We start from the raw sequence: 12973 nt of genomic DNA, 5'->3' as shown, positions 1-12973 counted from the left end.
TTTTGCTTCAGGGGATCTTCTATGCAGTAATCCTCCAAAGCATGACATGAGAGCATAGCTTAAGTTTCATCAGTTTGTTTCAATAGTATTCTGAAGTATCATAGTCGATGTACAAGAGCGAAATAACTCGACACAGGAAATTTCTTTCATCCAAATGATAATTTTCTAATAAATATGAATTGGTTAAATTAGTGTTGCAAGTGCATTGGTAATCTGCGAGATACCTTACCCTGCCCAAGTCCAGATTTGCGATCTATGTTCGAAACGAAGTTTTAGGTTTAGCTCCTCCTTGACTACGCGATGTACAACACGGGGCATTTTCAGAGTTTTATTTTAGCTTTCTATTGTGCCCATGTTATTTTCATCGTCTCAGAAAGGGGTCGGCCCCTCGTCAGATTGAGCTGTTCCTATGTGCTTGCGTTTTTCTGCCAAGCCAACTGCTCAGTCGGGAATGTTCTGCCTACATATTCCCCTGTCGTTTATACATAGTTTCTAATTTCTTTTTCTATCAGTTATTCCTTAACGGCACAGATCCATTCTATTATAGCAACTTTTCCTTTACTGAGAGTTTCGTATAATTCCACGACCTGTCTAGTTAATCTGGTTAGTTGCCGTGTTTTAATATGCCCACAGAATTTTAGGTAGCGTTTTTACGTGTCCGAATACATGCTGGAACACTTAACAACTTCTTTATTTGCTCTTACTCTTAGTCCGTGGGTTACTTTTTCAGTATAATTTATCTAAAATTTTTCCGAACTACTTAACGTTCTCTCCTTCGAATTTCTTTACTGTGGCTGTTTCCATTTAAAGTGAGTGTCTCAGACTGATAAAGACACTATGGTCTGATGATTGTGTTGTCGTGTCTCAGTTTGGCGTCTTCTGAGATCTACGTTTTGCTATAGATGTCTTGTACGTCTGAAAGCTGGCTGCGGTTTGAGACAACGAATTTCGTAAGCAATCTTTTCCCAGACACTTTTCTGAATGGTTTCAACTAAATCATTAATTGAGAAACCACGGGTTTTAGAATTTTGAGTGCCTGGTTCTTGCTGGACTTGTTTTTTGTCATTTAAAACGATATTTGAAGGAGGAATTTTTAGATATAAATTAAGAAAAAAAAGAAAAAAAAAACAAAACAAAAATATTAAAAAAATAAAAAAATAAAAATAAAAAATAAAGAAAAACAAAAACACAAAAAATAAAGTTGTTATATTAACTTAAGTATGTTGTTAAATTAGCCTAATTATGTCATGTATTGGAAAATTCGACTCGTTCCACATCATTACGAAATATCGTATTCATGATCCATGGAACTAGTATTAATCTAATCTAATCTAATCTACTCTTTCTGCTGTTTCTTTAAAAGACATATTTTTTGTGAGGCAGAACTGGTCTTTCATTCCTGGATACTGAGACTGTCCGAGCTTTCCCACGAATGCGACATCGGGGACAGATCTCTGGTTCTTCGCCACGCGGGGAAGCCGCGTGGTCTTAGGCGCCTCACCACGGATCGCGCGCCCCCCCCCCCCCCCTCCCCATCGGAGGTTTGAGTCCTCCCTCTCTTGTGCGTGTGTGTGTTGCCCTTAGCGTAAGTTAGTTTAAGTTAGATCAAGTAGTGTGTAAGTGTAGGAACCGATGGCCTCAGCAGTTTGGTCCCATAGGAACTTACAACAAATTTGCAATTTCTGGTTTTTCCTGGACACGGGAGCACCTCAAAATTACGCACACAGTTAATAGAGAGAAACTTAGGTGCTTGTGGTGTTGAAAAATAGCACCCCTACAGTGTCACATCAGATGGGAACATGACGCTACAGGATGTCCATGATGTACCATTGTGCCATCAGAGTTCCCTCGTGACATCCAGCGCTGACGTAATGGCATACATCATGGCTCTCCACATCATGAGGTCAACAGAGACACCACTGCGGCAGAGACAAAACGTTGGGAAGATGGCGCCTCTATCCAGGTCACCGCCGTAGCAGGAGAAGACGGCCATCCTGGGCCGTACAGTTCTGCGTTTCAACACTGCAACTCTGTGGTGCCATTCTTCAGCATTCCATACGTCTCGGTCAGCGCACCCTCCAAACTCAGCCGTTTGTGTTGTGGTTTTAACGGCAGCCTACGCAAGGGACGGTAATCCCCTACTCCAGCTACTACCAGTCCTCGCAGGAGTTCTTTATTTCTTCACGGGCGGCAGGAGCAAATGTGAAAGGGTTACAATGAGCTTGGTGGACAAAATGATGATACTGTCTTTTGGTGGTCAGATGCGAACGACCGGAAACTTGACGATTGTGGTTGCTCCCAAGTTCCCAAGCAGTCCCAAATTGTTCAAATGGCTCTGAGCACTATGGGACTTAACTGCTGAGGTCATCAGTCCCCTAGAACTTAGAACTACTTAAACCTAACGAACCTATGGACATCACACACATCCATGCCCGAGGCAGGATTCGAACCTGCGACCGTAGCGGTCGCGGGGTTCCAGACTGTAGCGCATAGAACCGCTCGGCCACCAAGCAGTCACATGTGAATGTCGGAATAACCTTGATAGTGCACTATTCGATCAGCCAGCCGAATGTTGACCCCACAATAAAGCCCGTTTCAAACTCTGCTAGTTGCTAATAGCGCTATTCTCCATGCCCTACACAGTGATCACTGAAGATCTGACGTTGTTCACGCCTCTTATATACCATACAACACTCAACTCGAGCAGCACAGATGTTCTCTGCTAGGCCTTCTACCTGTTATAGAGAACTGCGGGTCTTAATCATTTAGACTCGTATACTCGCCAGTGGTGTGTACGTGTACGAAGCTGAATTGGCATCCGGCTATGTTCTGGTTGCTTTAATTTTGTGGTCATGCTGTGCGTTGTGTAACGAATATCTTAGAAATTTTTGCTAATTGTTTTTATTTGTGATCACTGTACCTACTTATGATGTTTTTTTCATTGTATATAGGTACCTGAACACGGGCTGTTGTCCGACTGAAAATGGTCGGCTGTAAACTTGTGACACACAGCGACAGTGCATATCATGGTTCTTTTAACAGTATTTACCCATTTTCGCGAATATATACACAAGGTACAGAAGCTGATTGAGCTGCATTACTACTGTAGACGTAGTTTCCGTGATCATATAGAGGCAGAACTGAACACTGTGATGATCAGGTCGTGGCTTACCGCGTCTCCCAGGCCATGTAGACCCCCACGACGAGCAGCAGGCCCTTGTAGGCGTACAGCGCGCCCAGCCACGAGTGCGTGTACTGCGACCGGCACACCTCCACCTGAAACAGCGGCGAACACCAGCCAAAGAGTCGGAACTGTGTAAAGGGCTCTACGGCTGAACGAATCTTTATATTCAGCACAGTGGAATATAGTATCGCCTGCTGGGGCAGAGGTTACTTTCATATGCACATACACTACTCGCCGTTAAAACTGCTACACCACGAATATGACGTGCTACAGACGCGAAATTTAACCGACAGGAATAAGACGCTGTTATATGCAAATGATTAGCTTTTCAGAGCATTCACACAAGGTTGCCGCCGGTGGTGACACCTACAACGTGCTGACATGAGGAAAGTTTCCAACCGATTTCTCGTACACAAACAGCAGTTGACCGGCGTTACATGGTGAAACGTTGTTGTGATGCCTCGTGTAAGAAAGAGAAATGAGTACCATCACGTTTCCGACTTTGATAAAGGTCGGATTGTAGCCTATCGCGATTGCGGTTTATCGTATCGCGACACTGCTGCTCGCGTTGATCGAGATCCAATGACCGTTAGCAGAACATGGAATCAACGGGTTCAGAAGGGTAATACGGAACGCCGTGCTGGATTCCAACGGCCTCGTATCACTAGCAGTCGAGATAACAGGCATCTTATCCGCATGGCTGTAACGGATCGTGCAGCCACGTCTCGATCCCTGAGTCATGAGATGGGGACGTATGCAAAACAACAACCATCTGCCCGCACAGTTCGACGACGTTTGCAGCAGCATGGACGATCAGCTCGGAAACCATGGCTGCGGATACCCTTGACGCTGCATCACAGGCAGGAGCGCCTGCGATGGTGTACTCAACGACGAACCTGGGTGCACGAATTGCAAAACGTCATTTTTTCGGATTAGTCCAGGTTCTGTTTACAGCATCATGATGGTCGCATCCGTGTTTGGCGACATCGCGGTGAACGCACATTGGAAGCGTGTATTCGTCATCGTCATGCTGGCGTATCACCGGGCGTGATGGTATGGGATGCCATTGGTTACACGTGTCGGTCACCTCTTGTTCGCATTGACGGCACTTTGACCAGTGGACGTTACATTTCAGATGTGTTACGACCCGTGGCTCTACGCTTCATTCGATCCCTGCGATGATGCACGACCGCATGTTGCAGGTCCTGTACGGGCCTTTCTGGATACAGAAAATGTTCGACTGCTGCCCTGGCCAGCACATTCCCCAGATCTCTCACCAATTGAAAACGTCTGGTCAATGGTGGCCAAGCAACTGGCTCGTCACAATACGCCAGTCACTACTCTTGATGAACTGTGGTATCGCGTTGAAGTTGCACGCCATCCTAGCTCTGTTTGACTCAATGCCCAAGCGTATCAAGGCCGTTATTACGGCCAGAGTTGGTTGTTCTGGGTACTGATTGCTAAGGATCTATTCACCCAAATTGCTTGAAAATGTAATCACATGTCAGTTCTAGTATAATTTATTTGTTAAATGAATACCCGTTTATCGTCTGCATGTCTTCTTGGTGCAGCAATTTTAATGGCCAGTAGTGTACGTAGGACTGTTTACGAAAATACACAGATACTGTCCTTTAGGTGATAAACATTTTCCCGAAATGACCTTAAGTAAGAAAACTAGATTAATTCCATGAAACTGATTACAAGGTAGGTTGATAAACCGTCCACGAGCATGCGCCACAGACTTGCATATGAGAGCGAAATTAATAATATCTCTCCTGTATTTTTCGTGAATGTAGGCGAACGTTTAAGTGACCGAGTGACCGTAGCAGAGCGAACACCAACAAAAGTAAAATAAGCTTAATGGAGTGGAGTGTGCTAAAATTTATTCAGATGATGGTGGGGGATTTAGATTAGGAAATGAAACATTAATATTAATGTAAGAGCTTTGCTTGATGGTGGCCGTTGTAGGTGAAATATATAGGTAAAGGCTGTGGCGCATGCCCATGGACGTTTTATCAGCCTGACTCCAGGTAGCGTGCAGCCATTTTATTCGCCGCGGCTTTAGGAGCAGGAGTCGTAGCGATCCGGTTGCTCTGGTCAACTTTCACCCACGGGAAAGATCACCAGTACTCATTTTGACAGCACGCTGAGTGAATCTAGGATCGTCTTTGGCGGAACTAGAGCGAGGAAAATTCACCACTCTCACTGAAGACTGAACCCGGGATCTTCAGGGTGAGATTCTATTGCTTTACCCACTATCCCAAGGCCATAGGGTCGATGTAGAGAGAATACAAAACGCGGTTTCTGTAAGAAGAAAAGCACTTCTGAAAAAGATTGCTAACATCTAAGATAAACTTAAGCGTTTGGAAGTAATTTATGAAAGTATCTGTCTAGGTTGTAGTACGTGGGTAATCCCAAAAGTAAGGTATCCTATTTTTCTATAAGTACATAGACCTGTTTATTTCTACAATGGTTTACACCATTTTACAGCTTGAACATTTAGCTCATCATTTCTGTCGATCCATTTTTGTAGGCGGTCACGGTTTTTGTATGCCCATGTCATACCAGCTCGCCGCCATACAGTTTAGAAAATTATGAACCTCTTCTTTCACTTCGTCGTCGGAGCTGAATCGCTTTCCGGCCAAATGATTTTTTAACTTAGGGGACAGGTGATAGTCACTGGGCGCTAAGTCAAGACTGTAGGGTAGGTGGGTGGTTATATTCCACTGAAACTGTTGCAGGAGCAATGGTTTTCCTAGCGATGTGTGGGCGACCGTTGTCATGGAGAATGTGTACGCCCTTGCTTAACATTCCTCTTCTCCGTTTCTGAATTGCCCGTCTGAGTCTCACAGTACCTGTCAGCGTTAATTGTGGTACCAGTGGATATAAAGTCGAACAACAATACCCCTTTCAGATCCCAAAAAACGGTTATGACTTTACCGGCAGACTATATTTGTTTGAATTTCCGCGGCTTTGGCGAAGAAGGATGCCGCCACTGGCGTGATTGTTGTTTGGTGGCTCAAAAATGGTTCAAATGACTCTGAGGTCATCACTCGCCTAGAACTTAGAACTAATTAAACCTAACTAACCTAAGGACATCACACACATCCATGCCCGAGGCAGGATTCGAACCTGCGACCGTAGCGGTCGCGGGGTTCCAGACTGTAGCGCCTAGAACCGCACGGCCACTCCGGCCAGCTGTTGTATGGCCTCAGGTGGAAAGTGGTATGCCCAAGTTTCGTCACCCGTGACAATTGAGTCCAGAAAGCCGTCCTGTTCGGCTGCAAGGCGGTGAAGAAATGCGCGGGAAGAATCAACTCGTCGCATGTGGTCCTCAGCATGCGTGGCACCCATCTTGCGCACACCTTCCGGCAGTTCAATGTTTCCGTTAAAATTCTGTGAGCGGTGCTTCGGGAAACCTCAGGAACCAACGTGCAGAGATCATCCAGGGGGATCCACGGACCTTCACGTATGCTTTGCTCAACCTTTGTCTCCTCAGAAACTGACGGTCTCCCGTTCCGTTGTTCGTCGTGAATTTCGGTCCGACCAGCTGCAAACTGTCTACACCACTTACGAACATTTTAGACATCCATGCACGACTCACCATACACTTCCGTCAATATGTGACGGATTTCAATCGCCGCAGTGCCCTTAGCGTTCAAAAATAGAATAACTGGGTGCAATTCGCACTTGGCGCTAGTACCCAACGGGAGCTCAATTCTCAACGGTTGCCAAGCCAAGACTGAGCGTCTCAGCTCGGCGTGCGCATGTTTACACACAGCGCGTGAAGCACTCTTCATAACAGTGTGACCAACTGTCACACAAAGAGTGTTCTGTACTTATAAAAAAGTAGGAGACCTTACTTTTGGGATTGCCATCGTATTATACGGAAGTGAAACATTGACGATATGCGTTACAGACAAGAAATTAGAAGCTTCCGAGTTGTGGTTCTACAGAGGAATGCTGGAGATTAGATTAATAGTTCTTGTAGCTGATGTAGTGCCAACAGCCTTGTGGATACACCAATTCCGTTAGATCACCGAATTTAAGCGGCGCTTAGTGGTCAGCACCTGCATAGGTGGCCATCCGTGTTTGTCGTCCGCTGTTGGCGAGCGGGTTTCACTCAATCTTTCTGAGGTGAATTCAGGAACTGCCGATTTGAGAAGCATAGACTCCAGGTCACCACACGAAATCTGAGAAGGGCCGGAAGAATGGTGTGCCGACCCCACGCAGCTCCATATTCGTATCCGGTGACATCTTTTGGTTGAGGATGTCACGGTGGTCGGCCTTTACGCCTTCCGAGGGCTTTTCGAACGGAGTTTGGTTTTTAAACTGTTTAAGAAGCGCTGAACCAAAATGGGAAAAATTTGTGCTACAACTTGACTGAAAGAAGGAATCATCTGACAGGACACATCCTCAGGCATCAAGGAATAGTTAACTCAATGTAATTTCACTACAATAAGCAGCATCAAGAGGATGTAGGTCGCAGGAGCTACGCGGATATGAAGAGGCTTGCGCAGGATACCATTGCATGTGGACTTGTATCAAACCAGTCTTTGGCCTGATGACCACAACAACAATATTAATTCTGTATCTGAAATGGTTTACAGACTTATCAAGAATGGAGAGTTTGGGGTTTCGTTACCTACAAGAACTTGAGGCTTTGTGGAAAAGGATGTGGTCGCGCTTCTGTGGATCAAGCGTTTTCTCTGCAGTACTTCACTATCGAACTTCCTAGACGATGATTCTTACTGACTAGTTTCTTACGCTTCAAATTACCATATTTTATTTATTATTTATTTATTGACACACCAAGTTCCGTAGGACCTAATTATGGAGCAAATCTAGAAGGTCATGGAACGTGTCAGTACATGAAATTACAACATGAAAGTAATAAAAGATAAAAATAAAATGTTTATGAACCCGAAAAAAAGTCAAGCCGTAAGTATAAATAAACGCAGTCAACTATACAACAAGAATCAGCTTAATTTTTCAAAGAACTCCTCCACAGAACAGAAGGAGTGACGCATGAGGAAACTCTTCAATTTCGATTTGAAAGCGCAACTTAGTTCACCGTTTCACCATCATGTAATACAGTTATTTTTCTCCTGTATCTCCTATTCTGTTTAAAGTATACTGCCTCCTCTCGTTACTTTCAAGCAGTAGCTTTGATTCTAAGAGCTTAAATTGCGGAGTGTCTATCTTCTCTTTCATTCCTATTCCCGAGCCCGTATTCCCTTGCAAGCGTGCACTGTGTTCCTCCCCCACCCCTCCCCCTGCCACTCATCCCCCTTTGTAGGGCAAGAATCCTCCCATGCCTATTACATTCACATCTCCATTTACGCACTGAATTGTCTGTTCACAGCCGTCATAGGCTCCTTCACTCTCGTCATCTTATATTGCAAAACAAAATAAATTTGTACATTCATTACGTTCGCTGCTGAAACCACATTCACCATCATCGCTTCATTTAACTCTGTTCTGGCTTGTAGCCAAGATAGACATGAATCCCACGCCTACCACAGTATATATGCCAACTAGCTCCGCAGACGACGAAGAGATTGAAGAAATGTATCATGAAGTAAATGAAATTATTCAGATAGTGAAGGGAGACGAAAATTTAATAGTCATAGGTGACTGTAATTCGATAGTAGGAAAAGGAAGAGAAGGAAAAGTCGTAGGTGAATATGGAATTGGGGTAAGGAATAAAAGAGGAAGCAGCCTGGTAGAATTCTACACAGAGTATAACTTAATCATAGCTAACACTTGGTTTAAGAATCATGAAAGAAGATTGTACACGTGGAAGAGGCCTGGAGACACTGGAAGGTTTCAGCTAGATTACTGACCCCAAGATGATTATTAACTCTGTTCTCTTAAGAAACTGTAATCGCAAAACGAGCACATTCTTTTCGTGTCGTTTCTTAGGACATACGCGGTTTCTGAGCTTTACTAGGGCAAGTCTCGCGGCCTAAAGTAACCGTCGTACCCATGCCTCAAATGGCTCAAGAACCAGTGCGGAACCTACATTTACATCTACATCTACATTTATACTCCACAAGCCACCCAATGGTGTGTGGCGGAGTGCACTTTACGTGCCACTGTTATTACGTCACTTTCCTGTTCCAGTCGCATATGGTTCGCGGGTCTTGTGACAGCCAGAGCGAGAGCACCAGCAGCAGCGAGTACTGTTTGTATAAAGCGTTTATTTTGCATTTTGTTTACGACCTTCCACTAAGGAAGGGATTCTATTTGTGTTTATCTGCTCTGCATAGTAACTAACAGTTCTTGATAAAACTTTACGTAGTTTTCGTGTTAGATTTCTTAGTGTTTTCTTGATCGTTTAGAACAGAAAGCGCCCTAAAACCGTCTTTTGTTTGTTTCGCGGCCGTTAGCCACTAGTCACTTGAATCAGCAGTTGTCTTGTGACAGCCAGAGCGAGAGCACCAGCAGCAGCGAGTACTGTTTGTATAAAGCGTTTATTTTGCATTTTGTTTACGACCTTCCACTAAGGAAGGGATTCTATTTGTGTTTATCTGCTCTGCATAGTAACTAACAGTTCTTGATAAAACTTTACGTAGTTTTCGTGTTAGATTTCTTAGTGTTTTCTTGATCGTTTAGAACAGAAAGCGCCCTAAAACCGTCTTTTGTTTGTTTCGCGGCCGTTAGCCACTAGTCACTTGAATCAGCAGTTGTCTTGTGACAGCCAGAGCGAGAGCACCAGCAGCAGCGAGTACTGTTTGTATAAAGCGTTTTTGTACTTATTTGCTGCGCTTAGCTTTTAAATAGTTTTTCTGGGAAAACCTAGCGTAGTTTTCGCGTCTCGTATTTCAGTGAGTGTTTCTTGATTATCAGAGTAGCTCATCAGAAGATTATCTTGGGAATTTGTCACCGTATAGAGTAGGGTAAACATAGTCATGTGTAGGGACTGTGGTTGTTGTGAGCGGACGCAAGAAGAATTGGCCACTCTTCGGGGGCAGGTGGAGGCTTTGTCTGTTAGGCTCATCGAGCTCGAGGCGCAGGCGTCGGCTCGTAGTGGCGTTGGGGCAACTGTGGTGAGACCTATGCCTACTTCGGTGGCCTTGGAATCACATGGAACCCCTGATGTCGCTGCGTCTTCCGGCAGTGAGCATCTTACCGGTCAGCCATCACTCCAGGGTGAATGGCGGACAGTGGTGGGCTCGCGCGTGCCTGGCCGAAAGGCGAAGGTGGGATCTGGCCGCGTGGCAGCTGCCTTACCCCTTTCCAACAGGTACGGGGTGCTTCCTAGTGGTGATGACATCGTTTCCGAGCCACCACAGGATGCCTCGCCTGTTGGGCCAGTGGCCGATTCTCCGGCAAGGTCCCGACAGTCACAGAGGGCGGGCCTATTAGTTATAGGGAGCTCCAACGTTAGGCGGGGTATGGAGCCCCTCAGGAAAATAGCGGGTAGGTCGGGGAAGAATGCCAGTGTGCACTCGGTGTGCTTGCCGGGGGGTCTCGTCCGTAATGTGGAGGAGGCCCTTCCGGCAGCTATTGAACGCACTGGGTGTGACCGGCTGCAGATAGTAGCACATGTCGGAACGAATGACGCCTGCCGCTTGGGTTCTGAGGGCATCCTTGGTTCCTTCCGGCGGCTGGCTGATTTGGTGAAGACAACCAGCATCGCACGCGGAGTGCAAGCTGGGCTTAATATCTGCAGCATAGTGCCCAGAGTCGATCGCGGTCCTCTGGTTTGGAGCCGTGTGGAGGGTCTAAACCAGAGGCTCAGACGACTCTGCGACTATAATGGTTGCAAATTCATCGACCTCCGTTATTGGGTGGAGAACTGTAGGGCCCCCCTAGACAGGTCAGGCGTGCACTACACACCGGAAGCAGCTACTAGGGTAGCAGAGTACGTGTGGCGTGCACACGGGGTTTTTTTAGGTTAGAGGGACCCCCCCTTGGGCGAAACGATAAAATACCTGACGGCTTACCAGAGAGGACATTATCATCGTTGATAAAGAACGTCCGTCCTCAGAGACCAAAAACAGGAAAAGTTAACGTAATATTGGTAAACTGCAGGAGTATCCAGGGCAAGGTTCCTGAATTAGTATCTCTTATTGAAGGAAATAGTGCGCATATAGTATTAGGAACGGAAAGTTGGTTAAAACCGGAAGTGAACAGTAACGAAATCCTAGACACAGAATGGAATATATACCGCAAGGATAGGATAAACGCCAATGGTGGAGGAGTATTTATAGCAGTAAAGAATTCAATAATATCCAGTGAAGTTATTAGCGAATGCGAATGTGAAATAATCTGGGTTAAGTTAAGTATCAAAGGTGGGGTCAGATATGATAGTCGGATGCTTCTATAGACCACCTGCATCAGCAACCGTAGTAGTTGAGCGCCTCAGAGAGAACCTGCAGAACGTCGTGAAGAAGTTTCGTGATCATGCTATTGTAATAGGGGGAGACTTCAATCTACCAGGTATAGAATGGGATAGTCACAAAATCAGAACTGGAGCCAGGGACAGAGACTCTTGTGACATTATCCTGACTGCCTTGTCCGAGAATTACTTCGAGCAGATAGTTAGAGAACCAACTCGTGAAGCTAACGTTTTAGACCTCATAGCAACAAATAGACCGGAACTTTTCGACTCCGTGAATGTAGAAGAGGGTATCAGTGATCATAAGTCAGTGGTTGCATCAATGACTACAAGTGTAATAAGAAATGCCAAGAAAGGAAGGAAAATATATTTGCTTAACAAGAGTGATAGGGCACAAATCGCAGAATATCTGAGTGACCACCATCAAACGTTCATTTCTGAGGAAGAGGATGTGGAACAAAAATGGAAAAAATTCAGAAACATCGTCCAGTACGCCTTAGATAAGTTCGTACCGACTAAGGTCCAAAGCGAGGGGAAAGATCCACCGTGGTATAACAATCATGTACGAAAGGTACTACGGAAACAAAGAAAGCTTCATCATAGGTTTAAGAGTAGTCGAATCATAGCTGATAAGGAAAAGCTGAACGAAGCGAAAAAGAGCGTAAAGAGAGCAATGAGAGAAGCATTCAACGAATTCGAACATAAAACATTGGCAAACAATCTAAACAAGAACCCTAAAAAGTTTTGGTCATATGTAAAATCGGTAAGCGGATCTAAATCCCCTATTCAGTCACTCGTTGACCACGATGGCACCGAAACAGAGGACGACCGAAGAAAGGCAGAAATACTGAATTCAGTGTTCCGAAACTGTTTCACTGCGGAAAATCGTAACACGGTCCCTGACTTCAGCCGTCGCACGGACGCCAAAATGGAAAATATTGAAATAAACGATATCGGAATTGAAAAACAACTGCTATCACTTAGTAGCGCAAAAGCATCCGGACCAGACGAGATACCCTTAGATTCTACAGTGATTATGCTAAAGAACTTGCCCCCTTTCTATCAGCAATTTATCGTAGATCGCTGGAAGAACGTAAAGTACCTAGCGACTGGAAGAAAGCGCAGGTCGTTCCCATTTTCAAGAAGGGTCATAAATCAGATGCGAATAATTATAGGCCTATTTCGCTTACGTCAATCTGTTGTAGAATAATGGAACATGTTTTGTGTTCTCGTATTATGACGTTCTTAGATAATACAAATCTCCTTCATCATAACCAACATGGATTCCGCAAACAGAGATCATGTGAAACTCAGCTCGCCCTATTTGCCCAAGAAATTCACAGTGCCGTAGACACTGGCGAGCAGATTGATGCCGTATTCCTGGACTTCAGGAAGGCATTTGATACGGTTCCGCACTTACGTTTAGTGAAAAAAATACGAGC

The 12973-nt window shown here is 45.1% G+C and overlaps 1 protein-coding gene across 1 annotated transcript in view; it reads right to left on the bottom strand.

The window, feature by feature from the left end:
• Positions 1–12973, bottom strand: part of LOC124803240 (gamma-aminobutyric acid type B receptor subunit 2) — a 431083-nt gene that overhangs the window by 120851 nt on the left and 297259 nt on the right. Inside the window, exon 14 of the mRNA XM_047264421.1 lies at positions 3173–3276. Within this exon, the coding sequence (XP_047120377.1) occupies positions 3173–3276 (104 nt within the window). The remainder of the gene's footprint in view (positions 1–3172; positions 3277–12973) is intronic.

Source organism: Schistocerca piceifrons, chromosome 6 (assembly GCF_021461385.2).
Source record: "Schistocerca piceifrons isolate TAMUIC-IGC-003096 chromosome 6, iqSchPice1.1, whole genome shotgun sequence".
Classification (NCBI taxonomy): domain Eukaryota; kingdom Metazoa; phylum Arthropoda; class Insecta; order Orthoptera; family Acrididae; genus Schistocerca; species Schistocerca piceifrons.
The sequence above is the reverse complement of the archived record's forward strand: the minus strand, read 5'-3'. Positions and strand labels throughout refer to the sequence as shown.